The sequence below is a fragment of the Balaenoptera musculus genome, chromosome 4 (genome assembly GCF_009873245.2).
Source record: "Balaenoptera musculus isolate JJ_BM4_2016_0621 chromosome 4, mBalMus1.pri.v3, whole genome shotgun sequence".
NCBI lineage: Eukaryota > Metazoa > Chordata > Mammalia > Artiodactyla > Balaenopteridae > Balaenoptera > Balaenoptera musculus.
Window position 1 is genome coordinate 100021844 of NC_045788.1, and position 24615 is coordinate 100046458.

The following is a 24615-nucleotide window of genomic DNA, read 5'->3' on the forward strand; positions in this document are numbered from 1 at the left end:
GCTATTCCAGTCTGGATTTGACCTATAAAGTTAATAGTGATCAAGAGGAAGGAACAGATTTGGGTTAAATTTTGAAAGTAGGCCTATAGAGCTTGCTGATGAATTACGAGAAAAAATGTCAATTATCTGGCTTTCCCCACTCTGGCTGCAAGTCTCTTCAGTCTAATAGTCAGGGATCACAAGGTTAGAAATCTAGACTGAAGGTTTTTTTTTTTTTTCTTAATATATAATTTATGATTCATTAAAATGAAGCAAAAGCTTTGTTGACATGATCTAAGCACAAACTTGAATGGAGATTATTCAAATTACATAAATAAAAAAAAAAAAAAAACCAAAAAACCTAAAGGTGAGTCTTAATACTCTCATCAGATCCCCTTCAGCAAGTAACTTCTTAACCACATGCCTAGAAGAAGTTATTGTATTGGACCAGTGTTAATCTCTTCTTGTGTACTGCTCCGAGCTTTTATGCCCTAAGCCTAGATAATAGAATATGCATTTCTTACTTTATGACCCCTACAGGATGATCATAATAATATAATCCCTAACCTTCTATCCTTGTTAGTACTGATGGTTATAGCTTTGTCTCTCCATGCCACACTTTCTTGACCCCTTACCCATGTTCCAATGGACTTAGGTATTGTGCAGGCCCATTTCACGTTTTTTGTAAACTGAACTGCCCTAGAAAACATATTTTTTTCTAGCTTGGCCAGGGTTACATGATATGTTATCATTTTGAGATAAAGACCACATCTGTTAACTTTTTGTATGCATTATTCATATTTTGTTATTCTAAGTGGGTTCAGCTCTGTATATTTTTAATCTCCTGGTATTTATTCTGGGGGTTTGCTGGGGTCACCTGACCTAGCCTGGATTTGGCAGGGCTACTCAGCTTCTGTCTGTGGATCTGGCTAGACCTGGCTCCTCATTATAGTCTGGGCTCAGTCTGCTCCAGCAAATACTAGTAAAGCTCTTCCATGATGTTGACAGAGGTATAACAGAACAAACAAAAACCAAGCCAAGTCTCTTGAGAGGTATGCTCCAAACTTGCAAATAACTTAGGTTCTTATCTTACTGGCCAAATTAAGTCATATAGTTGAGGCCAAAGTCAAGGAGTCAGAAAAAATACTTGCCCTTTACTTGGAAGAACTGAAAAGTTACAAGGGAAAGAGAATGAATACAAGGAAAGGTGAAGAACTGGGGCCAATAATTCAGTTTGCCAAACCCATATTCAAATGTCACACCTATACTCACCCTTCTCTAATTATGCAGGTTAAAACAAGTGTGTAACTAATTATGATAGACACTTATTAGGAAAAATAAAAATGTAATAAATATGTAATGTTTATGTATAATGTAATACATACATACATATATACACATTACTGTAGAGGAGACTGATGAAAAAACAGAATATTCTGAGATCTGCAAAAGGCTCTTTGAGTACTTAGCTGAGTGATGATCAGCACATACATGATAGGAAAACTCAATGTCCAGGCACAGATGGCTTTACTAATGAATTCTATCAAACACTTAAAAAAGAAATAACACCAATTCTGAATAAAAATTTCCAAAATATTGAAAAGTAGGAATTACTACCGAACACATCTTATGAAGTCAGTACTACTTTGATACCGAAACCAGAAAGAGATATTACAAGTAAAGAAAATTACAGGTCAATAGCTCTCATGTACAAAGATGGAAAAACTATTAAGTTTTTTATAAATATGAAATGCAATCATACTTATAAAGAATATTAAATCATGAAAAAGGGGTGGTTTATCCCAGGAATGTAACTAGCATGATATTTAATGGTGAAAATTTGAATGCTTTCATTCTAAGATCAGGAACAAGGCAAGAATGTCTGTTTTTACTATTTCTATTCACCACTGTACTGGAGGATTTGTGAAACAAGGAAATAACAACAAAAAAAAAATCCAGTTTGGAAAGGAAGAAAAAGTTTCTTCATTCATGGATGAAATGAAAATATGAACTAAAAATGTCTATGGAATATATGAAAACATTCTAGAATGAGTGAGTGAATTTAGGAAGGCTACAAGATGCAAGATCAATATACAAAAATTATTTGTATTTCTACAACAAACAGCTGGAAATAAAAATTAACAAAACAATATTTAAAATAGTATCAAAATATGAAATACTTAGGGATGAGAACAGGAGACAATCAAAATGTCTATCAATAAATGAATGGATAAACAACTTACAGTATATCTAAACAATGTTCTAGTGCTCAGTCAAAAAAAATAATAAAATATTGATACATGCAAGTACATGAATAAATGTCAAAATAATTATGCTGAAATTAAAGAGGCCAGGCAGAAAAATGCATACTATATAATCACTGAGATATACAATTCTAGAATATGTGAACTAAAGCATAGAGACTAAAGTATAGAGCCTTAGTGATTGGCTGCAGGAAGGACAGGGAGAGAGAAATGATAAAGGTGCATGAGGAAATACTGGGGGATGATGGATAGGTTCATTATCTTGATTATGCTGATGTTTTCATAGCCATATATACATCAATGTTTAGCAAACTGTACACTTTAAAGTGCAGTTTTTGTATGTCATTATACTTCATAAAGCTGTTATAATATGTTTTATATTTACCTCTTGATTTTTAACTAAATTTTACACATTTTATTTTAAAGTAAACAAGTCTTTTAAAATATAAATAACTTTCTCTGTTAGAACTTTTTACATCCAGTTTACTTTACTGAAATTGGAATATTTACATTAACTAGGAGATAATCTCTATAAAGCAAAGTGTTTACCTCTGTGAAAACTCAGGTCATTCTTGATGGTAATATATTATTTATTTTTATGCAACTAAAAAGAATGGGAGGCCCAAAAAGAGAAAAATCACTTCAAATGATCAAAACAAAAGAGATCTGAAAAATAATATATTTAATAGTTTAAGGGAAAAAATTTAAAGAATAGATTCCTTTAAAAAATACTGCTATTCAGAGAGATGGCTTTGGATGAAAATTGCTGGTTCTAGGCCCTGTTTGGTGAGACAGCAGGAAAAAATAATTTTATGTTTTTACCGTCGCACTAATTTTTTCAGTTTAACATACTTTGCTTTTGCTTTTCTTACAATATGAGGTTTGACCAACTAGTAAGCCTTTCTTCTACAATACTTTTGATGTATAATGTTACTTTCTTTTTTAACTCTTAACTTGAATTCATAATTCTATGAAAGGGAGTGAAAATGTTGACCAACAAAAGTCAATGATTTGGTAATTGCTTTTTTTTGCCAATAATAAAACTCTTGTCAATAATCTTCAGTTTAATTTACTTATATTGGAGGCTTCATTAGACCTACTAATGAACTGGGCATCATTTTAATTAGAATTAACACTTTCATCCTTCTTATGAATATATATAAGATGAACTTTGAAATGCTGGCCATCTGGGAAAAGTCAAGCTGTCATAGCAAAATTAAGACATTTCTCATGAAATAGTACTACTCTGTGGACACCAGACAGTAAATGAATAGACATTCATTGTTATTGCATTGAGGGAAATTCTCTCAAAAAAGCACTCCTATCTCCTTTAGGAATTCTTAGATACTTTGATCATCCCTTTGAAGTAATATTCATTTAAAGATACATTTCACATGCAATGCTAGACTCTCTCCAATGTTTCATTAGTAGGCATACGAGTTGCATGATATTTTTTCCACTTAGCAGTCAGACCATTAAATTGTATAAGCATCGCTAATATCTATGGTTCAAAGATCATAGTCTCTTCTTAAGGATGCCTGGTATACACACAAAAAAGAATCTGTTTTTAAATTTTTATTTTATATTGGAGTATAGTTGATTAACAATGTTGTGTTAGTCTCAGGTGTACAGCAAAGTGATTCGTTTATACATATACATGTATCTACTCTTTTTCAAATTCTAAAAGAATCTTAACAGAAGAGATGTATTAATTATTTCTCCATTTCCTCTAATTAAGTTTGTGTGTATTATTCCAGGACATTAATAAAAGGAGGGAAAAGGGGAGGGAGGAGGGAGGAAGGAAGGAAGGAAGGACGGAAGGAAGGAAGGAAGGAAGGAAGGAAGGAAGGAAGGAGCTCTTCTATTTGAAGAGCTCTATTCACTCTATTCACTTCGTTCTATTCATTCTATTCAAACAGTGAATAGCGTGAGTTAGACTGACATTCCTTAGGAAGGAGATGATAATGCTTGCAATGAAATGCTGCAAATACATTTTAAGATTAAATATCAAATGATTTTTCCAAATCCTTATTTGTGATTAAGTGCAATGAATGACTTGAATATCTATATATATGAAAAGACAAGAATAAAAATGGCATGATATAGTCACAATTCTGCAGGAAAGCTTAATCAGGTAGTACATAGTCTAAGAAACCTCAAATATAAATGAAAATAATGATAAAATATTTACCATGCAGCTTAAGTTGATTTTTTCAAAGTGCCTAAATAAGAGAGATGGTGGGAGGGCGGAGCAAGAAAGACAAATAGAAAAATAAATGAATGACAAAATACAGCAGTAATAAATTTGCAAGGAGCCTATGGAAGATAATATATCCCCAAAAATTCCTATGCATACATAGAACATTACACAATACATGCTTTACAATGTGAAACTGTTATTTTAGCTGAAAATAAAGGTTCTTATTTATACCTTAAACAGGTACAATATATTGCTTTTTTTTAGAAAAATCTTTATAAAAAGACACTTGTTCAAGATTGTCAACAACTTGGAGAATCTTTTTAAAATGCCCATTCTAAATATGTTCGATAACATACTGAGCAAAGTATATGAAATTGTGGGCTCTGTGTAAATGTACACCCCCTCACAAAATCAACAGCACAATTATTTAAACAAAAGATTATGGCAAGTTCTGTGTGTATTGTGTGGCAGGGACCATGGTAATTCATAGCAATTCAGTTGTAATTCAGGATGTAATAGGTATGCAATAAATGTTTGTTAAGCCTATGGTATACATTAATAAAAACGTATCTGCCATTGCTGAAAGTGCAATATAATCTGAAAGCAGGGAGAAAAAAATGAGAACCTACTGGAAACTGAGTATTATGGTTCACATAAAATCTGTTTCCTTGTAATTTCTAAGTAAATGACAATCTGAATTTACTTATCATTTGCTCCTATGTATCATTTTCCACAAAGAATATAAACTATTAACTCACCAATTTTTAACAAATAAATTTTCAGTGTCTAGCATGGCAACTAGTCAAGATGTTTCAGAGTGAGAGAATTAACAAAGACAGTCTTTGAAAAGGTCTCATCAGCAAACGGCCAATGCTGAACGAATATGCCTCTAATACAAATACACACATATACCCTACATTTTTTACAAATAAAGTCTTTTCTCGCAGATATTTCTGCATTTTAATAAAAATCAAACTCTTTTTCCCAAAACAGATCAATAAGAAATCCTCTACTGAGCATTTCTGAAATTATATTTCTTAGCACAGATGCTTTAACAAATGACTAAATAAAAAGATAGCTAACTTGTGAGGAAAACATTTCCACTAGAAGTTTTGTTCTGTTTAGTTGTAAAAATGTAACACACTAATAACAGGCTTAAAAGAACAAGTTTGATCATTTTATTTATATTTCCCAGATATACATTAATTTGCCTATATGGAAGAAGTCTACAAACACTATATGTAAAGCAAATATTTTAGGTTTACGGGCCATAGGGTTTCTGAAGCAACTACTCAACGTTGCAACTGTAGCTTGAAAACAGTGATAGACAATATGTAAATGAATGGACTTGGCTGTACTCTAAAAAACTATTTACAAAAAGGGGCTAGAACGGCAGGCAGGGTGTAGTTTGCCAACTCCACCTACAGAGTGTTACGTGATACTGACAAAGAGTCTCTCCTTGACCAAACTTTTAGTCAGGCTCTTCTGAGCCCTCTGTTCAATTAGGCCTGACCATGGACTTTTGTCTGTGTTCCTGCAGAGTCCAGTTTTCGCAAGAATCTTACTAAACTGGTTTAGGGAAAATCCCCCACCCTAAATACCTGATCAATTCCTCATCTCCCATCAGCCGCCAGGTGGTATCTGGTCACCCTGGTCCACCATTAGAAAGAATCCTGTCAGGATAGTTGAGCCAGAACTGCCCCACGCTTTACCCCTGATGTTTCCCTCTTAGTAATTTTCCATCCATTGACCCACACCACACTCCATGGCTATAAATTCCCACATTTCTTGCTGTGGGAATTTATAACTCCTATTGTTGTGGGAATTTTTTTCTTGTTGTGGGAATTTTTAACTCCTATTCAGAGTTAAGCTCAATTTCTCTCCACTACTATGACACTCCATTGCAGCAGTGCCCCTGAATAAAGTCTGCCTTACAGTTTGTTTTTTACTATGGTATGAACACACTTTATTGCTTGCAACAGGAAGTGGAAGAGGAGGGGATATGACAGCTCCAGCTCCTAGGGTGGCTCCACAGGCTTGGTCGCCACTCTCGAAAAACTTGGTTCTTTAACACGTGTCACAAGGATTTTTTTCTTTAACAATATCAAAAATAATCTGTGATTTTTCCTTTGATTGACCAAAATCCATATTTAATACCTAGATGATGTCTTCTTATTTTCATGTTTCTCTTTCACCTTTTCTCCGATTCTTCAAAAATTACTGTTTAATCATAGTTGTAAAGTTCCATGAAAATACTAATTTGTATCCTACAAACCAACACCTTTTTGTTAAAACTTTGCCTTAGGCTTCATTTTATTGTAACAAGAAATTTTCTGTGAGACTTTTCTTGCCCCCAAATAGATTCTTAAACCAAAGTACAATTAGAGGCTAATTGCACACATTCTAAAGAAAGATGGATTCAACGGTGAAGGTAACTCCTCTGGGACTTGGTAAAAGATGGCAGTGCTGGCCCTATACCCACATCACTGTTGCTCTCCCCTCCCCAATCTCAATCCCTATAAAGTAAGAACCATGGTATTAAATAATCCATCTATTTTCCCTATTAATTAGTTATCTCTACTTTACCATAGATAAAACTATTTCATGTAATTTAATCTATTTTTTCCCTGTCTACTCGGTACCACTGATAAATATTTCTCTTTGGGAATTAATACTACACATTTTAAATATCTTCTCTTGAATATATTTTAATGTCTGCCAGGGCTCTTGCTCTCCTTTAGCATCCTTTTCAAATAGTCTATATGTCATTCCACTTATTATTTCATATAACATTTCTAATCATTTCTGCTGAGTTCAAAGTGGCAAAACAGTAACAATTTTGAGTGTGATTTGTTTATAATTCTAAATTAAAATTTATATCTTACAAATATTTAAACTTCTCATCTAAGACCACAGTGTATACATCAAATTATTCTACTCTTCCTTACATCACTCAAAACAAATTTGTAATTCACTGCATTAGATAGAATATCCTCTTGCCAATTTTTAACAAATGTAAGAAAAAATATATAATTCAGCATTAAAGTAATAATGCATCAGGAACAGATAACTTTACTGAGTCAAAGATGGGTCATCTAAGTCAATATATTATTATAACATTTCATCAATAAGTATATAGAGAAATTTTGTGGTCAACTCAATAGATGTCAGAGAACTTTTGAAAAAATTTAGCAACCATTGTGAATAAAAATATTTACCTAATTAATGTATCCCATTTATTGTATAGGATAATTATTTTAAAATTTTTTTTACATAATTAAGCATCATATTTCATATGCATGGAAAATTAGTTCACATTTAGCAATCTATAATACCCACATACAATTAGGCTTTAGGAAGAGTATGCTCTTGGTCATAATGCAATTAGTAAATTAATAGAGAATCTTTAGAAAAGCTCTCACATAATCCATATATATTGCCATTTCAAAGTTTTACCAGCTAAAAAATTGCCAGTTAATTTTATTTTAAATATTTAATTAATATAGAGATAAAGAATATAATTTTTTACCATGGTAGGGTGAAAAGTAAACCATCCTGAATAGTATTAGTTAACTTCAAAATAAGAATAGAAACAAAGAAATGAGGATATAAGATATTTTAAGAAAAAAAACAAAAAATAAACTGATCCTATTTAAAGAATTCTATCCAAGACAATAGTTGTTTATCTCTGTCCAAAGGAACAGGGTTTGCATCTTTCAAGAGGTTTTCATGGCTTTCTATAGCAGTCACCTTTGATACTGTCAAATAATGGGAATAAATCATGCTTTTTCCTTGTCCACTGCTGAAGATAAAGCAGAGCTTGTTTTTATGCTCCCAAAGTTCCCATCAATTTTGGTACTGCTTGCCTCTTTATATGGTGATAGTCCTTGTACAGAGCAACTGGCAACTAGAAATCTCCATCCCTTTAAATTTATCACCACTCTATAGTTCCCTGTAAAATGGAGACTACCATTTTCAGTAATACCTATATTCCTTATTTATTATAACTTATCCTAAAAACAGATAGTTTGGCCTAAGCTCAGATTGAAAATAGTAACTGGTTATACAGAATAATGATAGAGAAATACTTGTAATACTAAAATTTTCCATTTTATAGTATTATATGCCAAAAGGGAAAAAAATTCAAGTACAAAAAAGGAGAACTATTTCTTTAAAAGGCCACGTGCATAATTGAGGACACCAGTAATTTATCTAATTCTCATTATAAGTCATTATTTCAAAGGACTCAAAAATATTAAGAATGTCCCCCCCATATCATCACAATGTGTATTCGAGTTTAGCATCACTTCCCAGGTAATCATAATAACTGTTACTATAAATAAAATTAAAAATGCTTTTCTCACAAAGGATAACAAGATATGTTAAACCAAAGTAAACATCTGAAGTATATTTATATCAGATACACTTTTCTTCAACCCTGTCACACCCACTCCTTGTTCTGTATCAAGTTTTATTCCTTTGATGCCTATTCTCCTTAGAACTATGTTGTCCTTTGAAATATACTTCCCTAGAGCTGAGATATGTAAATACTCTAAAAATGCAAATTATTACATTTTTTTTCATATGGAGGATACAAAGTCAACCATACCTTGTAGTTCTAATGCTAGCTCTGAATATATAATTAAAAAATGTATAACAAAATTATCCTCAGATTTTAACACGCATGATATAATTTTACTATATATAGTTGTTGTGATGCTTAGAATAAAATTTAATCTGAATTATATACAGATTTATTAAATACAATATTTTGTTATACTCTATTCCTATAAAATGAAAAGTGAGATATTTTTCTTCTCTGGTAAAATTCTGCCATTATATCTTCAATGTACTACATAATATCCCACTGGAAAGTTTATTCTGAATGTTCTCTGTTGCTATTATGGATACTTCATGGAAATAATCACCCCCTCTTCAAATAGTTGAATCCTATTTATTTCTATGGACAGAGAATAAGGTATAAATTTATAGAAATAACTTTTACTCTAATGTTTAATTTAGCATAATTAGTTCAGTTTATATCTGGTTCGATGGAACATTAATATATAGCCTAATGCTTGTCATTTGATCAAAAAAATCCTGATTATTTATTCTGGATGTAGCTTAATATTAAAGTTTACACAAAGAAGCTTTTACTCTACTGATTATATAATTTTTACAAGTGTGTCAACTGTGAGTAAAATGTATATGTCATTTCTATGCCAAGGCTTCTAAGAAGATGTGTACCCTATATGCTTTCCTTCTTTCTCTCACTGGATACAGATGACTACAAGGCCATACGAGATAATGGAGCTACAGACGGAAAATATATAATTCTCCTATTTTCTGTATGAAGGAAAGCCCTCAACAGCCAGGAACACCCTGGACTGTAATGTAAATTAAAAATGAACTTCTATATGTTAAAGCTCTAGAATTTGGAATTTTGTCTTCTCAGCTTCTAAATATTACCCTAATTGAAGGGCGTGTGTGCATGTGTGTGCATGTGTGTGTGTGTATACACAACGAAAAAACTTCAGGTGTGGATTTTATGTGTAGTTTCTGACACATGGAATTGACAAATAGATTAAAAGGCTACTATGACTTTAAGGAAATCTTATTGCCAACAAATCATGAGTCTGGTCTAAAAGAGCCTGTAACCATGAAATGACTCTGGAGTCCCCAAAATAGATGAGCATGAAACAGGCATGAAAGCCGTTCAGCCACCAATAACTAATTGAAAAACTGTCAGGATAATAAGAAGCTCACAGATAGCATAGCCAAGGGCCATTGAGAAGGACGGATAAGAGCATCAACTCAACTGCTGTTGAGGTTCTTCACAATGCCTGCCCATCACTGCTATGGAGCACTAGTTCCTATTATTCTCCTTTCTTAATGGCAGTTTTCCACTTATTTCAACCATTGTGTATTTTGTGTTAGGGTAAATGGCTTGTCATTTAATGTGTAGGTCACCAGCTGACAAAAGAACGTATCTGAACCTGATGGAGAAAAATTTGTATTGACAGATACATGAGGATGATTATGTACACTTTGTGGATGAAGTGGCAGGCTACTGCAGAGATAACCAAGTATCTACAAAAATCGGGCTTCCTCTTCCATGATAAAGAATTGTTGCTGGAAAGTGACTATTGAGCCAGGGATAACATTTAACAACAGCCCACCCCTATTTGCAGTTAGGTGTGGTCACATAGGCAGTTCCCAGTGCTGTATCTGAGAGGAATTCATGTGGCTCTTCAGATCTGAGTTGGTTAAGAAACACATGTGTCTTCTCCAATCTCTTTTTACAACCTCTGAACTGGACACAGATAACTATAAGGCCCTAGGAGATGGCTGGCCCACTAAATGCAAGAAGTCCTAGATCCCTGAATGCATGGAGTGGAACTCCTGTCAATCAGTAATACTAACATGAATTATTTGGTAAATTTCTTAGGGCTCTTCAGTTTTCTATTTATAAGGCCTTAGGGAAGATTAGTTCAACTATAAACTCTCTAAATTAAAAAAAAAAAAAAAAGACATAGAAAACAAGTTAGCACACAAGTTACAACTCCAAAGTACATGCTGACACTAATGCTTAGAAATATTTAGACTCAATTTCTTTCAAAATTTATTTGAATGTGACTTTAAAATACATAAAGAATAAAATGGTATCCATAAAAAAGAAAAATAAATTATGAAACAAAGTAGGCAGAAATAAAACAATAACAAGTGAGAATGAAAAAAAAACCTCAATGGATGAAGTAATCTCTTAACTAGCTATAGCCAAAGTGAAAATTCATTACCTGGAAATTAGCTGAGATTGAAAATTAAAAAAAAAAAAAAAACATATCGGAGACAAAGAGGATAATATTGAAAGTCTTCAACAAATATCTCATAGGTATTCTAGAAATACAAAACAGAATAAAGTAACACACACACACACACACACACACACACACACTTTTTCAGGTTAAAACACAAAATGAGAAGTGAAGCAGGAAAAAATAATCCATAGCAGTTACATAATAATGTAACTGAAGACCAAAAATATGGAATCTATAGGTAATCTCCCAAATAATGACAGTTAAGACTGTCAGAAGGTCACTGGCAACAACAGATTCTTATGAACAGGGAAATAATATTTTCAGAGTGCTGAGGAAAAGTAATAGTCACTTAGTATTCTATATCCAAATAAACAATCATTGAAAAGGGAGGACAAAATATTTTTAGATATCCATTAAATAAAGGGCTTAAAATTATAGAACCTTGCCAAAAGATCTACCAAAGGATATACTTCAGCAAATGGAATAATGAACCCAGTAGAAAGGATATAATGATAGAAAAAAATATCAAGTATAAAATCTGTTAATATATTTTGGTGTATCTAAGTACTGACTTTATGAAACTATTGATTTTGTTTCTTTAAAAAGCCAAACTAAAACTCTAGACAATGTTCACAAGAAAGGTAGTAATTTCAGGGGGTGACATGGTGTGTCATGTTGGAAAGAAAAGAGAGATACTATATAATTTTATCCCCTCTTAGAGATATATGTGTTAAGAAAGGATTTTTTAAATTAAGCATAGCTCCTATAGAAATATGATTTACAGCTTTCAAGTTGGCTGACAGTAAAATAGAAACTATAATTGAAGTTAAAATTTGGTCAAAATAATTTATTAAGAATGATCATTTCAAGACAGTTTATGTTTTAACCTATTTTAAAAATTGTGACAAAGAACAAAGTACAATATAGTTATTTAACTTTATTATGTTTTGTTTGGAAATAATACCTTCTATTTTTAAACTCCTTCAAGCCTCTTGATTTCATATTATTCTCAAGCCAGAAGAAAATCTGGAATTGCTTCATGCAATAAAGCCGCTTTATTTGGAATTGAAGGTTATATTGTAAGAGTTTATATTTATGTTGTGGTAACCTTTAGAAAGTGAAAATACTATTTGGGCCAGTAAGTCTGTCCCTTTTTCTGATCCCAATCTCGCCTTTCAGCTTTTCATCATACCTTCAAGCCCCCTTATTTAATGCCAGCAAATCCTGGTGTTTCAAAATTTCTTTATGCTCTCTGCTTCCACATTCATCTCTGATAACATGACTAGACAGAAGATCATAAACACAGAGCGTAAATGCTTCTGAATTGCAACAGAGGACAGAGTCATGAAGCCTTAATAACAACACTCTTCAGGAGATCAAATCGATAGCTATGTCACCAAAGGCCCTGAATATCCCATTCACCTCTGTGAACAATAATGCAATGGTCCAAGAATTGCCACCATCCTTTCCTCCAGAATTTTTAAGCAGCACTAGAGGGAAAATAAACAAAAACATGTTTCTAGGAAGAGAAAAAGTTATAAAATATTCTTTATGTTTTAGAACTTTACTTTCATAGCCAGATGTTATTTTATTAAATTATATCATGTGATACTTAAAGGCTTAAAGAAGATACCTTTACAATAAAAATACATATATATTCAAAGCAGGTCTGAAATACCAAACCCTAACTAATATCTCTAAGTACAAGTGTGTTACTACCTAAATGAGATTTATTCTAAATTAATATCCAACAGGAGTTTATTAGGGATTCATGTCACTTCGGAATTCACAACTCAACAAAAATTATTCAATTTTCCATGTTAATTGATTCCAATTTTCTTCCATAGTGTTAAGATATTCTTAGTTATATGAAGTGAAACACTATTTGATGTAAATTAATGTTTTATGAATCAATGCTATTTTTTATTCAAGCCCTTACTGGAATAAATTAAGACAATTTAAAAATTTAAATCTGTAACATCAATATGCCTAAGTATGGCAGTTTTAATTATGAACCTATGAAATAAAATAAAAATGTATGAAAAATAAGATATTGGAGCCAAGTATAAAATACTGCCTATAATGTAGAGTTACCCAAATTACTGTGTTTGGTTTTAAATTTTAGCATATCTGCTTAATATAATGTTTATGTCTACTTAAACCTGATCGAAAATAATAAGAATAAAAGTGCCTCTCTTTTTTGTGCTTCTAATATTTGGATCTAGATACACCTTAACATTACAGAGAAAGGAATCACAAGTTGAAACATTTAGTATTATAACTTTTAGGATAAAATATGATAATAAATTATTTAAATGCAAATAAATATACACAATTCATTATATATGATAGTATGGGTAGATATAGATTTATTCTATTTTAAACCAGCTTATTGTACTTTTGTTATGTAGCAGGCCAAGAGTTCTCAAATGTATTCAAGTAAATTATGAGTATTCCTAAAACCTCACTGTAATTTTTCCTATTTATCATGTCTAACAGCAAAGTCCCAGATAAATCTATATTTTTCCATCATTCTCAGTAGCCTGAATCTCAGAATGGATGTGTAGATACTGTTCTAACAGTGCCCATATCAGATTCCACACAATAAACACAGAGCAAAAAGGGCCTAATTAATGATGAGTAACTAAGGGCTCCTCTGTACTGTTTGGCAAGCAGGAAAAGTTAAAGCATCAAGGTGAGAGCATGGATGCTTGGAATAAGGAAATGAAAGAGAAAGAGAAAGAGAAAGGAAGGGAAGAAGTGAAGAAGGGGAGGAGAGAAGGAGACATGGAGGGAGGGAGGGAGGGAGGGAAGAAAGACACACAAAGACCAGACTGAGAATTATCTAGGCTTTAGTTATAAATCTAGTATTAGTTACCAAGTGGCCCCAGGGAATAAAATTCTGTTCTCTATAACTTAGAATCCTAATTCATAAAATGAGGGACAAAAATATTTTCAAAGGCTTTCCAGATCTAAAATACCACAACCCTCCCTGAAGAAAACTTTCCTATTTCACAGAAATACGAAGACACAGAGCATTCTGTCAGTATACCAACAACTTCTACCTTTAACTATTCAGTAGAACCTGGTACTACTTATCATTCACATCAATAAGTTTCTTACCCTTCATTACACAAATGATTTTTAAATATATCTCTTTTATCTGACAGCCCTGGTAAAACAGGCACATAAATAATTAGAACAAATTATAGCACAGATGACAGAGACATTAACTTTGTGAAGATACAGATATATGTGCTATATATATGTGACATATATATTTGTGCTAGACCCTGAAGGATGAATAAAATTCCACCACAGAAAAGGAAGAAGAAAGGGACACCAAGCAGCTAGATAAAACATGAAAAAAAAAGAGCAAGAAACATGAAAAATACATGGATTATTCAAAAGTAACAAAAACAGAACAGGAGACAGAATTTGCCGAAGTCAGAAAATAATAAGACAAGGCCAAATTGCGAAGTCCCTTGAATGGCACAATGACTAACTAGTTCTAATGGAAGAGAAAGAAAAAATAGAATAATTTCCTAACATGAAATGTATTAAAATTGCTATCAGGATTTACACAATAAGCGACTTTAGGGCCTCAAACATCTCAGATGAAGCATCAGACATGTGAGTGAAGCCATGTTAGATGTCCAGCCTTGCTAAACCTCCAAATAACTGCAGTGGCATTGAGTGACCCAGATAAAACCAGCAGAAGAACCAGCCAACTGAACCCGGTCCATATTTCCAGATTGTAAGCAAATAACTTATACAGGATAAAGGATACTGTTTTAACAAAAAGCTAAAACATGTGGCATTTGCTTTAGTAATGAAAAGACTGTGGAGGCTGGAAGGGTGGCAAGAAGGCTGTGACTGGAGGATGGAAGAGCAGTAAATTAATTATTATTGGAGATAATGAAAGGTCAACCAACAATTGGTGAGAAATACTACCTGTGATAACTTGGAAGACACAAAAAGTACTTCATAATGTTGTGGATCAAATTAAGAAGTTTTCCTGACAGATGGTAAAACTAGCAACTGGCCACATGGAAATTCTTATGACTAAGAAGGATAACTCAGAGGGCAAAGTCAAGAGTAATGAAGACAAAGAGCCACAGAGAACTAACCCCAGGTTGCAGAACTGGGCTCCAAGCAAAGAACAGTCCTTGCCCCTATAATTAGGGACTCTGATGACCTTTGCTGGATTTCAGAATCACAATGGACCAGTGACTGCTATGTTCCCTGCCTTCAGGAATGTGAGAATCTTTTACAATCTTCCTAATCCTGTCCCATGTGTGCTGTGTGTGTGAGGAACAATAACATCTCGTTTAGTTTTTAATTCTCCAGATGAAGGAGAGCTTTAGCTATGAAGCTTTATTCATATCCAGAAGAGATTTCACTGAAGCTCTTCTGGACTTCAACACAATGCCATAATGGAATAGATCTTTGGGAGGATGTGGGCTTTTGTGCATGAAGGAGGGACATTAGTCATGAGCATTAAGAGAGAAGACTGTGGTATACTGTTACACTGGCAGCTCGCTATAAACATACTTACAGGCATTCAACCCCTTTTGCAGTCCCCTCGTATACTCACTTTATACATGGCCATGTGAAAAACTCCCTCTTTGGCAAGCCACTATACTGTAAAAAAGCTTGAGTCAGATTCTTTAATGATGTAAGGCCATGTAGAGAGAGGCCCTGGAATATATGAGGTCATCTTAGACATTCCAACCCCTGTTAAGCTCCCAGCTGAATTCAGCTACATGAGTGACCTCTGTTTACTCTACAATAAGCAGAAGAATTACCCACCTGAGCCCTAAGAAATCATAAATTATTGTGGCTTTAAGTTATTAAGTTTTGGGTTATTTTACCTCAATAGCAATAGATCATTGAAACATATGCCTCTATTTATATTTATCTCTACTACCTATCAAAATGATTAACAGACAGTAGGTACTCAAAAAAATAGCTAAAATAAATGCTCTAATAGAATAAACCAGAAGAAAAGAAAATGATATACATTGTTTTTTCTTTTCTCATTATATATATAAACATACGGTCACATTATTGCCTGAGCTATTCTTTATTCACATAAATTTCAATTAATCTGTCATGTAGGTTATAGGTAATTCTGAGATTTGGTTGTGAGATAAATTGTTGACAGACTGCAATAGAATCCATGATAAAAAATTATTATCAGAGGATAGAAAGGGGCAATATGAAGCATCAAGAACACAAATAAATACTTTAAAATGGAAACTAGTGATAGTGTAAGATACCTTTCTCTAAAAATGAGGTCTCCACATCCACTTCCTTTCTGTTTGTAAATAGCAATTCATTGTATTCAATTGGAACCAGGCACATGTGTTTGCATGTAATAGTATTCCATATACTTTACCATTAATTGATTATAACCACTAATTTATTTTTGGAAAAGGAAGTTAGTAAGCCATGGATTTAGAATCCAAGCATAATCTTCCAATTTCTGCCATCTGCTAGAAGAAGATGATGAACATTTGTACTGTACCCACTCTCTCATTTCTGCAGTCAAATAAATTATAATAGAGATAACAAGCCATAAAAATGAACGAGTCTAGCAGTAGCTCTAGATAAGCCGATAATTATCATATGTCCAAAGTCATCTTTGCCAACAGCTGAAGGAATTTTCAGGCATGCAAACAAGAATGAAATTTCACAGAGCAGACATATTAAGCAAAAAACATCTAGTCATCAATGATTGTCACTACCTCTAATTCTGTGATCAATGCCATCAAATATATTTAATAATAATTAATCACATAAATCCTTAGATAATTATTGTTTAAATAATTTTAAAGCTTTATTATTTTTACCAATATCCAGCGTCTACCTAATATAAAATATGGTAAAACTACACAGTTAGTATATATCATATGTTTTATCCTTGGCTATTATTGCCTTCTTAATCTCACTGAAAAATTATTCATGTTGCATTTTCAAATGTAAAATATTCTATAGCACCTCTTCAAAGGATCATTTATATTGATAACTTATTTTTGATTCATTCTAAATCCTTGTTACAGGTGAACAAAAATTTGAATTAAATCTATATAAATTTCAATGAAATATATTTTAATGATTAAATAGTGAAGGAAAGTTGGCTCACACTTTCAATAAATATACGACAGACTTTTCATACAAACAGTACTTTCAAATGACCGAACATAATCATCACCGGTGGTTTTAGTGAACTTTTTCAGCATTCAAGAACCCAAGCGTTTTGTAAATAGATAAAATGTTTAAAAATTCACATATATTACCACTGACCCTTATATAGAAACAAATATTTTTTTTCTCATTTACTTTCATCCCTTTTAATGGGTGGGAACATACCACTGAACATCACCAAAAAAATAAGTAAATTCAGTATGGTGCTATAGAAAAAAAACTATAAATAATTTACCATTGAGAGGAAAAGATCTCTACTATGTTACTATTTACCAAGCATTAATTTTATTTCTTTATTTGTGTTTTGATTATGAGTCCTAAATCCAAACATAATTGATATAAATTATCTTTATCAGGGGATATACAAAAAATTTTAAGTGTATATATTTATTAGATTAATAAGCCTTCATAAAATGATTCAAATAAAAAAACTGTTTTATCTTGAAAATTACAGATATTTCATATCATAACTCTATGAAAGGTATGGTTTTAAACTTAATCAGCATTGCACTGTGTTCATACTTCCTAACAATTTGATCTTGCACAAGTACTGCTATTTAAACAAAAAAAGCTAATGTGTTATATGGTAGGAAATTGTATTTAATAGTAGCAAAGGATAAATTAATTTCTGATACACTCAGTACTCAATCACCAAACACATAACATTCCTATAAACTATCCTATATATTTTTAAACATATGTATGATTCATATGCAAACATATGAATTCCTCATTTATTTAAATATAATTTCAGCTTACCTAGGTACAATTCAATTATTACAATTCAACATGAAAGAAAGAATTGTTTTCAAACTGTCTTTAAATGTCATATTCTCTATAAACCACCAAAACATAAAAGTTAAGCAAATGCCTGCTTTGATCCCTCTTGCTTTTTGTTGCTGCTATTGATGTTGCTTTCCTTTGTAAAAATCAGGTGGATACAGCAATTCATACAGCAACTATTTTACTGAAGGCAATATGGAAGAACACTTGTCATGGTATATAATTTATTTTACATTTTCATACACCATTCCCAGGAGGAAAAAAAAATCAGAAATTATCTTATAGTTAATATGAGTTAATTTCTTCCACAATTAATTCTTCCAGGAATAGTATTCGAAAATGTATTATTTGAATATAAATATACAACCAATTTACCTTTAAAGAAACATCATTTGAATGCATGAATAATTATTTAAATATTTCTTTCTTACCGTGGCAAGAACCTTCAACTTCTTCATATCCTGTACTGCAGATACACCTTCCAAGAGGAACCAGCCAATCTCCATCAGCTCCACAATACAGTTTAGGAGTGTCACGTTCTTCTGCACTCTTCACACAAGAGCCCCTTACTTCAACCAAGGAGGAAGAATCAACCCTTGGGATAGTGTCTGGAAACATGGCCAGATTACGAACAGTAAAGGGGCACTTTTTGTAGAAAACACGGACCGAAACTAGGGCAATGCATGCCCCGATGTCTTGAAAAGCCAGATAAAATCCCTTCCTTTCTATAGGCCCCACCTCACGAATTTCAGTGTTGAGTTTGAGGATGCGATCACCCAAATCCATCTGGGTAAAACTTTCATCAGCAGCAATTGTGTCAATCTTTGTATACTGGCTTGGCTTGAATTTAATTCCATGAGACTCATCTGATTCCACATAATATAGATTAAATGTTTCTTTGCAAGTCCCCAAGACCCATGGGATGCTGTTACAATCCCTCAGTGTGAACTTCATTTCCACATAAATTTTCTGAGCTGCATCACGGGAGATCCAGTTTGTACGAAGCCAGTTGTTTTGGTTTGGTTCCATCACATTACATACTTGGTATGTGTGAATGGGCCTATTGTGTTCATCCATTTCAGTGATGGCATCCCACTGCAAAAAGCAAAAATAAAATAAATGATTATGAAACCACAGTGGTCGAACATATATGATTACTTCAAAAATTTTCTGTTTTACTGAAAGAAAAATGAATAAAAAGGATACAAATAAAGCAAAGCAAAGCAACAATGGTGCAGGATTTTAACCAGGAGCCTTTCATTAAGACAATAGGTTCTGAACATACCAGCTGTCCTGGTATGAATCTTACATTCTTACATGTTAGTTGCAAGATCAAGGGATACTTTATTTAACCTCTAGTTTCCTCAACTATAAAATGGAGCTGATAAGAGTACCTGTTTCATAGGATTGTTGTGAGGCATAAATTAGTTAATATATGTAAAGAACTTTAAATGGTTTCTAGTACTCTATAAACAACCTAAAATAGCATCTATTATGTGATCAAATAACTAGACCAATGACAAATGTACTCTAGTTACCCATTTGTCTTCATATCCAATTTGCCACAAATTGAGGTATATTCATCAGTATTCAATTAAATATTTACATGTCTATTTTGATAGAAAATAGACATAGAGAAGGCTTTAGATTTATTCAAGAAATATTTATCAGGCACTATTCTGGACACTAGGAATACAGCAGTGCACTAGCTGAACAAAAACTCCCTGCCTTCATAGATCTTACTTAGAGTGAGGAGACGCAATAAAAACTGTAAATGAGTCAACTGAAAAATATGGTAGAAAGTACAATGGGAAAAAATAAGGCAGGGAGATGGGGAAGAGGGTTGAAATTTTAAATAGTATGACCAGAGAAGGTCTTACTGAGGTTGTGACATTTAAGTAACGTCTTAGAGGTGAGGCAGTGAAGAGGAAAGAGTAAGTACCAATCCCTGAGGCAGGAGGGTATAGGTATGTTTTAGGAACAGCTTGAACGGGCACAAAACAGAGAGGCAAAGAAGGTGCAAAAAAGCCTTTGTAAGCACTGGAAACACTTTGGCTTTTACTCTGAGCTAGATCATTAGATTATCTTCACTTCTGCATGTTTACATACAAGCATTCTGTCACCTATATGAATAGAAAAAACTAATCTTTTTTTTAATTTTAGTAAAAATGTTTGAGTACCTTGAAATTAATTGACATTGTCATTATTTATATATCTAATACTGCATACTTCTATATTACATTTTAGACTGTAAGTATATTTTATTTGTATAATAAAAGTTATAATAATTTTCAACAAACAAAAACACATTCTGGTAACTTTACAGTCTTTTTGGAAAAACATACTAGTCATCATAATTTCTCATTTCTATTAAAGTATAGTGGAAACGATAAACTGTTTTCTATAGTGAATGTGTTCTATTTCTTGATACCACACTTCAGTGATTTATAATAAGCTTATTTAACTCATCCAGTTTGCAGTTTCTTATTTTATTTGGCTGTAGAGAGTTAATTAATCAAGACTGGTGGAATTTCAATTAATATAGTTTCTAACAGAATGGCTTCCTTCCTCAGTCTACTGGATTGTTGAAACACTAATACTTTCAATTATCTACTTTAAATTTCCACAAATAAACAATTTATATTATCCATCAAGCAAACTTAAAAACAATTCTGTATTTAAAATTTCATTTGTAAGTTGCTTGCTTGAAATTCAGAAGGTATTTTCCAGAAGAAACAATGAGTTCCTTTAGAACTGTGGGTACAGTTTTACAAAACACACCCACTGTTTATCAGGGGTGATCCAAAAATCTCACAGAGGCACATAAAATTACCCATCTAAATACCTTTCATCCTAACATATTATAGGTCTTATATGACTCTTACACATAAATTTAAAGGCAAACCAGAACTATCAAAGCTCATTTAAAATGGTAAGCTAACCATTCAGAATATAAATAGTAAGACAAGATACAACTAATAAAATCTGAGAACTGTCAAAATAAGTGTCCAAAATTTTAAGCATTTTTCCCATTGGAGAGCCTCTAAGTTACTTATCCAGTGATTATTCTTATTTCAGATAAATTTCTAATCAGAATTGATTTTATTCCTCAGAGAATGCATGGAATTACTATTGTCTACACTGCATCCTCTACTCTCCCATATAGGAGTATAGAGATACACTGTCAATAAATTCTGTTTGAATAATTACATTTTAACATCTTCAGACTATATCTCTTCATATTAATAAAAAGTATTAACCATTCTCATCAAACAATCAATTCTCCTAAAATATGAGATTAAATAAATGTGAAAAATTACATCTGTGACAGAAAAAAAAGTTCTGAAATCATTATATATCTTTATTTAAAAATATGTTGGGTTTGGAAAAAATATTTAGATGGAAAGAAAGATCAGGAATGAGAAGAATATGACATGCATACACTGAATCAGGACTAATCTGAACCAAGAGATAAGGAAATAACAAAATACATGCAAATAATGAGAAATGTGGTTCTTTTCAAAGCACTACATAAGGATGTTTAACAAAATGGTACATTATTTTCTATGTTAAATTAATGATGTTTGAGAAACAATAGTGTTTCTTCTCTCTGTAGTCAAAAAAAACAACAACAACAAAAAAAAAGAAAGAAAGAAATCAGAATGAGATTCAGATACCAAAATAGCCAAAAGGGATCAACTGCTAAATTTAATCTTATCCAAGTACACTGAAAGTAATTTAAATTAGATTTTTAAATTTGAATATGATTCACTAAAATAAGAGTATAAATAAATTCAAGATTGCTATAAGATCTAAAAGGCTAGGAAATTTACTAAAAATATATTGTCATTAGTAGATATAGAAATGCTATCATATTTAAATCATAATGTATCCTTTGAAAACACTGCATTTACACAAAGTTATATTTGTATTTATACAGTTACATAACTTTTAGTTACAATTTCCAAGTATTAAAATAAATAGAGCCCCTAAAAATGTGGGGTCCAAGGAAAGAATGGAAGTATAGGGCTCACATACCAAATGTCTAAATATTTTTAAATGATAAATCATTCTTCAAAGAAGATCAAACTCTAAGTATGTTCTATTTGCCTACTTTAGAAAGATACTGGAAGGCCAGGTTCAAATTTAAAATATTTGTACTTCTCAGAATTTCATGCCAGCATGTGGTAGTCCATCCAGAGCCAACCCCTAACCTTAGTCAACCCCATTTCTATTTCTTCCCTGATGCTCGGTAAATCCCATACCATGAAAGACTTCACACAAGCACATATATGAGCATCCCAGTCTTCATGTCCCAGCTGTGTCCCTTCTCTGCTACAAAAAGATGCCAACTCTGGTCCTCTATTCAACCTAGGTTGAGCATACCAGTAGCACAGTTCACCCTTTGGAAGATGTACCCCCAACAAGAAGCCTTAAAGTTCTTGAAAGGAGATTTGAAGCCATCTGAGCAGGGAATTCGGGGTCTTACCTACAGTGTGGTACAGAAGGAAAGCATAGGATCTAAGTAGCATATTACCTTATTGCTCAAGGTCATTGCTTCACAAAGAGGGTTGTAGCTAGAGAAATGAATGGGGACAACCATCTAAAGCTCTAGGAATAGTGTATCATCTTCCATTCCCAAGTCTAAAGAAAGGTACAATCTCCCAAGACCAAACCAGGAAGTAAGAGAAAATATGACCAGACTAATTACCAGTACTGAAATTGAATCAGTAATTTTAAAACTCCCAATAAACAAAAGTCCAGGAACAGATGGCTTCACAGGTGAATTCTACCAAACATTTAGAAAAGAGTTAACACCTATCCTTCTGAAACTATTCCAAAAAACTTCAGAGGAAGGAATAATTCTGAACTCATTCTATGAGGCCACCATCACCCTGACACCAAAACCAGACAAAGATATCACAAAAAAAGAAAATTACAGGCCAATAACACTGATAAACAAAGATGCAAAAATCTTCAACAAAATACTAGCACACCAAATTGAACAATACATTAAAAGGATCATATAACATGATTAAGTGGGATTTATCCCAGGATGCAAGGATTTTTTAATATCCACAAATCAATCAATATGATACACCACATTAACAAATTGAAGGATAAAAACCATATGATCATCTTGGGACTTCCCTGGTGGTCCAGTGGCTACAACTCCAGGCTCCCAATGCAGGGTGCCCAGGTTCGATCCCTGGTCAGGGAACTAGATCCCACATGCCACAACCAAGAGTTCACATGACACAACTAAAGATCACACATGCCACAACTTAAAAAAAAAAAAAATCCTGCATGCTGCAACTGAAGATTCTGCACATCACAACGAAGATCTTGCACATGGCAACGAAGATCCCGCATGCCACAACTAAGACCCAGTGCAGCCAAATAAATAAGTAAATATTAAAAAATATATGATCATCTATAGATGCAGAAAAAGCTTTTGATAAAATTCAACATCCATTTTTGGTAAAAGCTCTTCAGAAAGTGGGCATAGAGGGAACCTACTTCTTCATAATAAAGGCCATACATTTCAAACCCACAGCTAATATCATACTCAATGGTGAAAAGTTGAAAGCATTTCCTCTAAGGTCAGGAAGAAGACAAGGATTCCCACTCTCACCACTTTTATTCAACGTAGTTTTGGAAGTCCAAGCCACAGCAATCAGAGAAGAAAGAGAAATAAAAGGAAACCAAATGGGAAAAGAAGAAGTAAAACTGTCAATATTTGCAGAAGACATGATTCTATACGTAGAAAATCCTAAAGACACTACCAGAAAACTACTAGAGCTAATCAATGAATTCAGTTAAGTTGCAGGATACAAAATTAATACACAGAAATCTGTTGCATTTCTATACACTAACAATAAAATATCAGAAAGAGAAATTAATGAGACAATCCCATTTACCATCACATCAAACAGAATAAAATACCTAGGAATAAACCTACCTAAGGAGGCAAAAGACTGGTACTCTGAAAACTATAAAACACTGATGAAAGAAATTGAAGACAACAGAAACAGATGGAAAGATATACTGTGTTCTTGGATTAGAAGAATTAATATTGTTAAAATGACCATACTACCCCAGGAAATCTACAGATTCAATATAATCCCTATCACATTACCAATGGCATTTTTCACAGAACTAGAACAAAAATGTTTAAATTTGTATGGAAACAAAATAGACCCCAAATAGCCAAAACAATCTTGAGAAAGAAGAACGAAGCTGGAAGAGTCATGCTCCCTGACTTTAGACTTTACTACAAAGCTACAGTAATTAAAACAGCATGGTACTGGCACAAAAACAGAAATATAGATCAATGGAACAGGATAAAAAGTCCAGAAAT

The 24615-nt window shown here is 32.7% G+C and overlaps 1 protein-coding gene across 1 annotated transcript in view; it reads right to left on the reverse strand.

Annotated features, from left to right (window-relative positions):
• Positions 1-24615, reverse strand: part of EPHA6 (EPH receptor A6) — an 852487-nt gene that overhangs the window by 681917 nt on the left and 145955 nt on the right. Inside the window, exon 3 of the mRNA XM_036850549.1 lies at positions 18686-19349. Coding sequence (XP_036706444.1) covers positions 18686-19349 — 664 coding nt within the window. The remainder of the gene's footprint in view (positions 1-18685; positions 19350-24615) is intronic.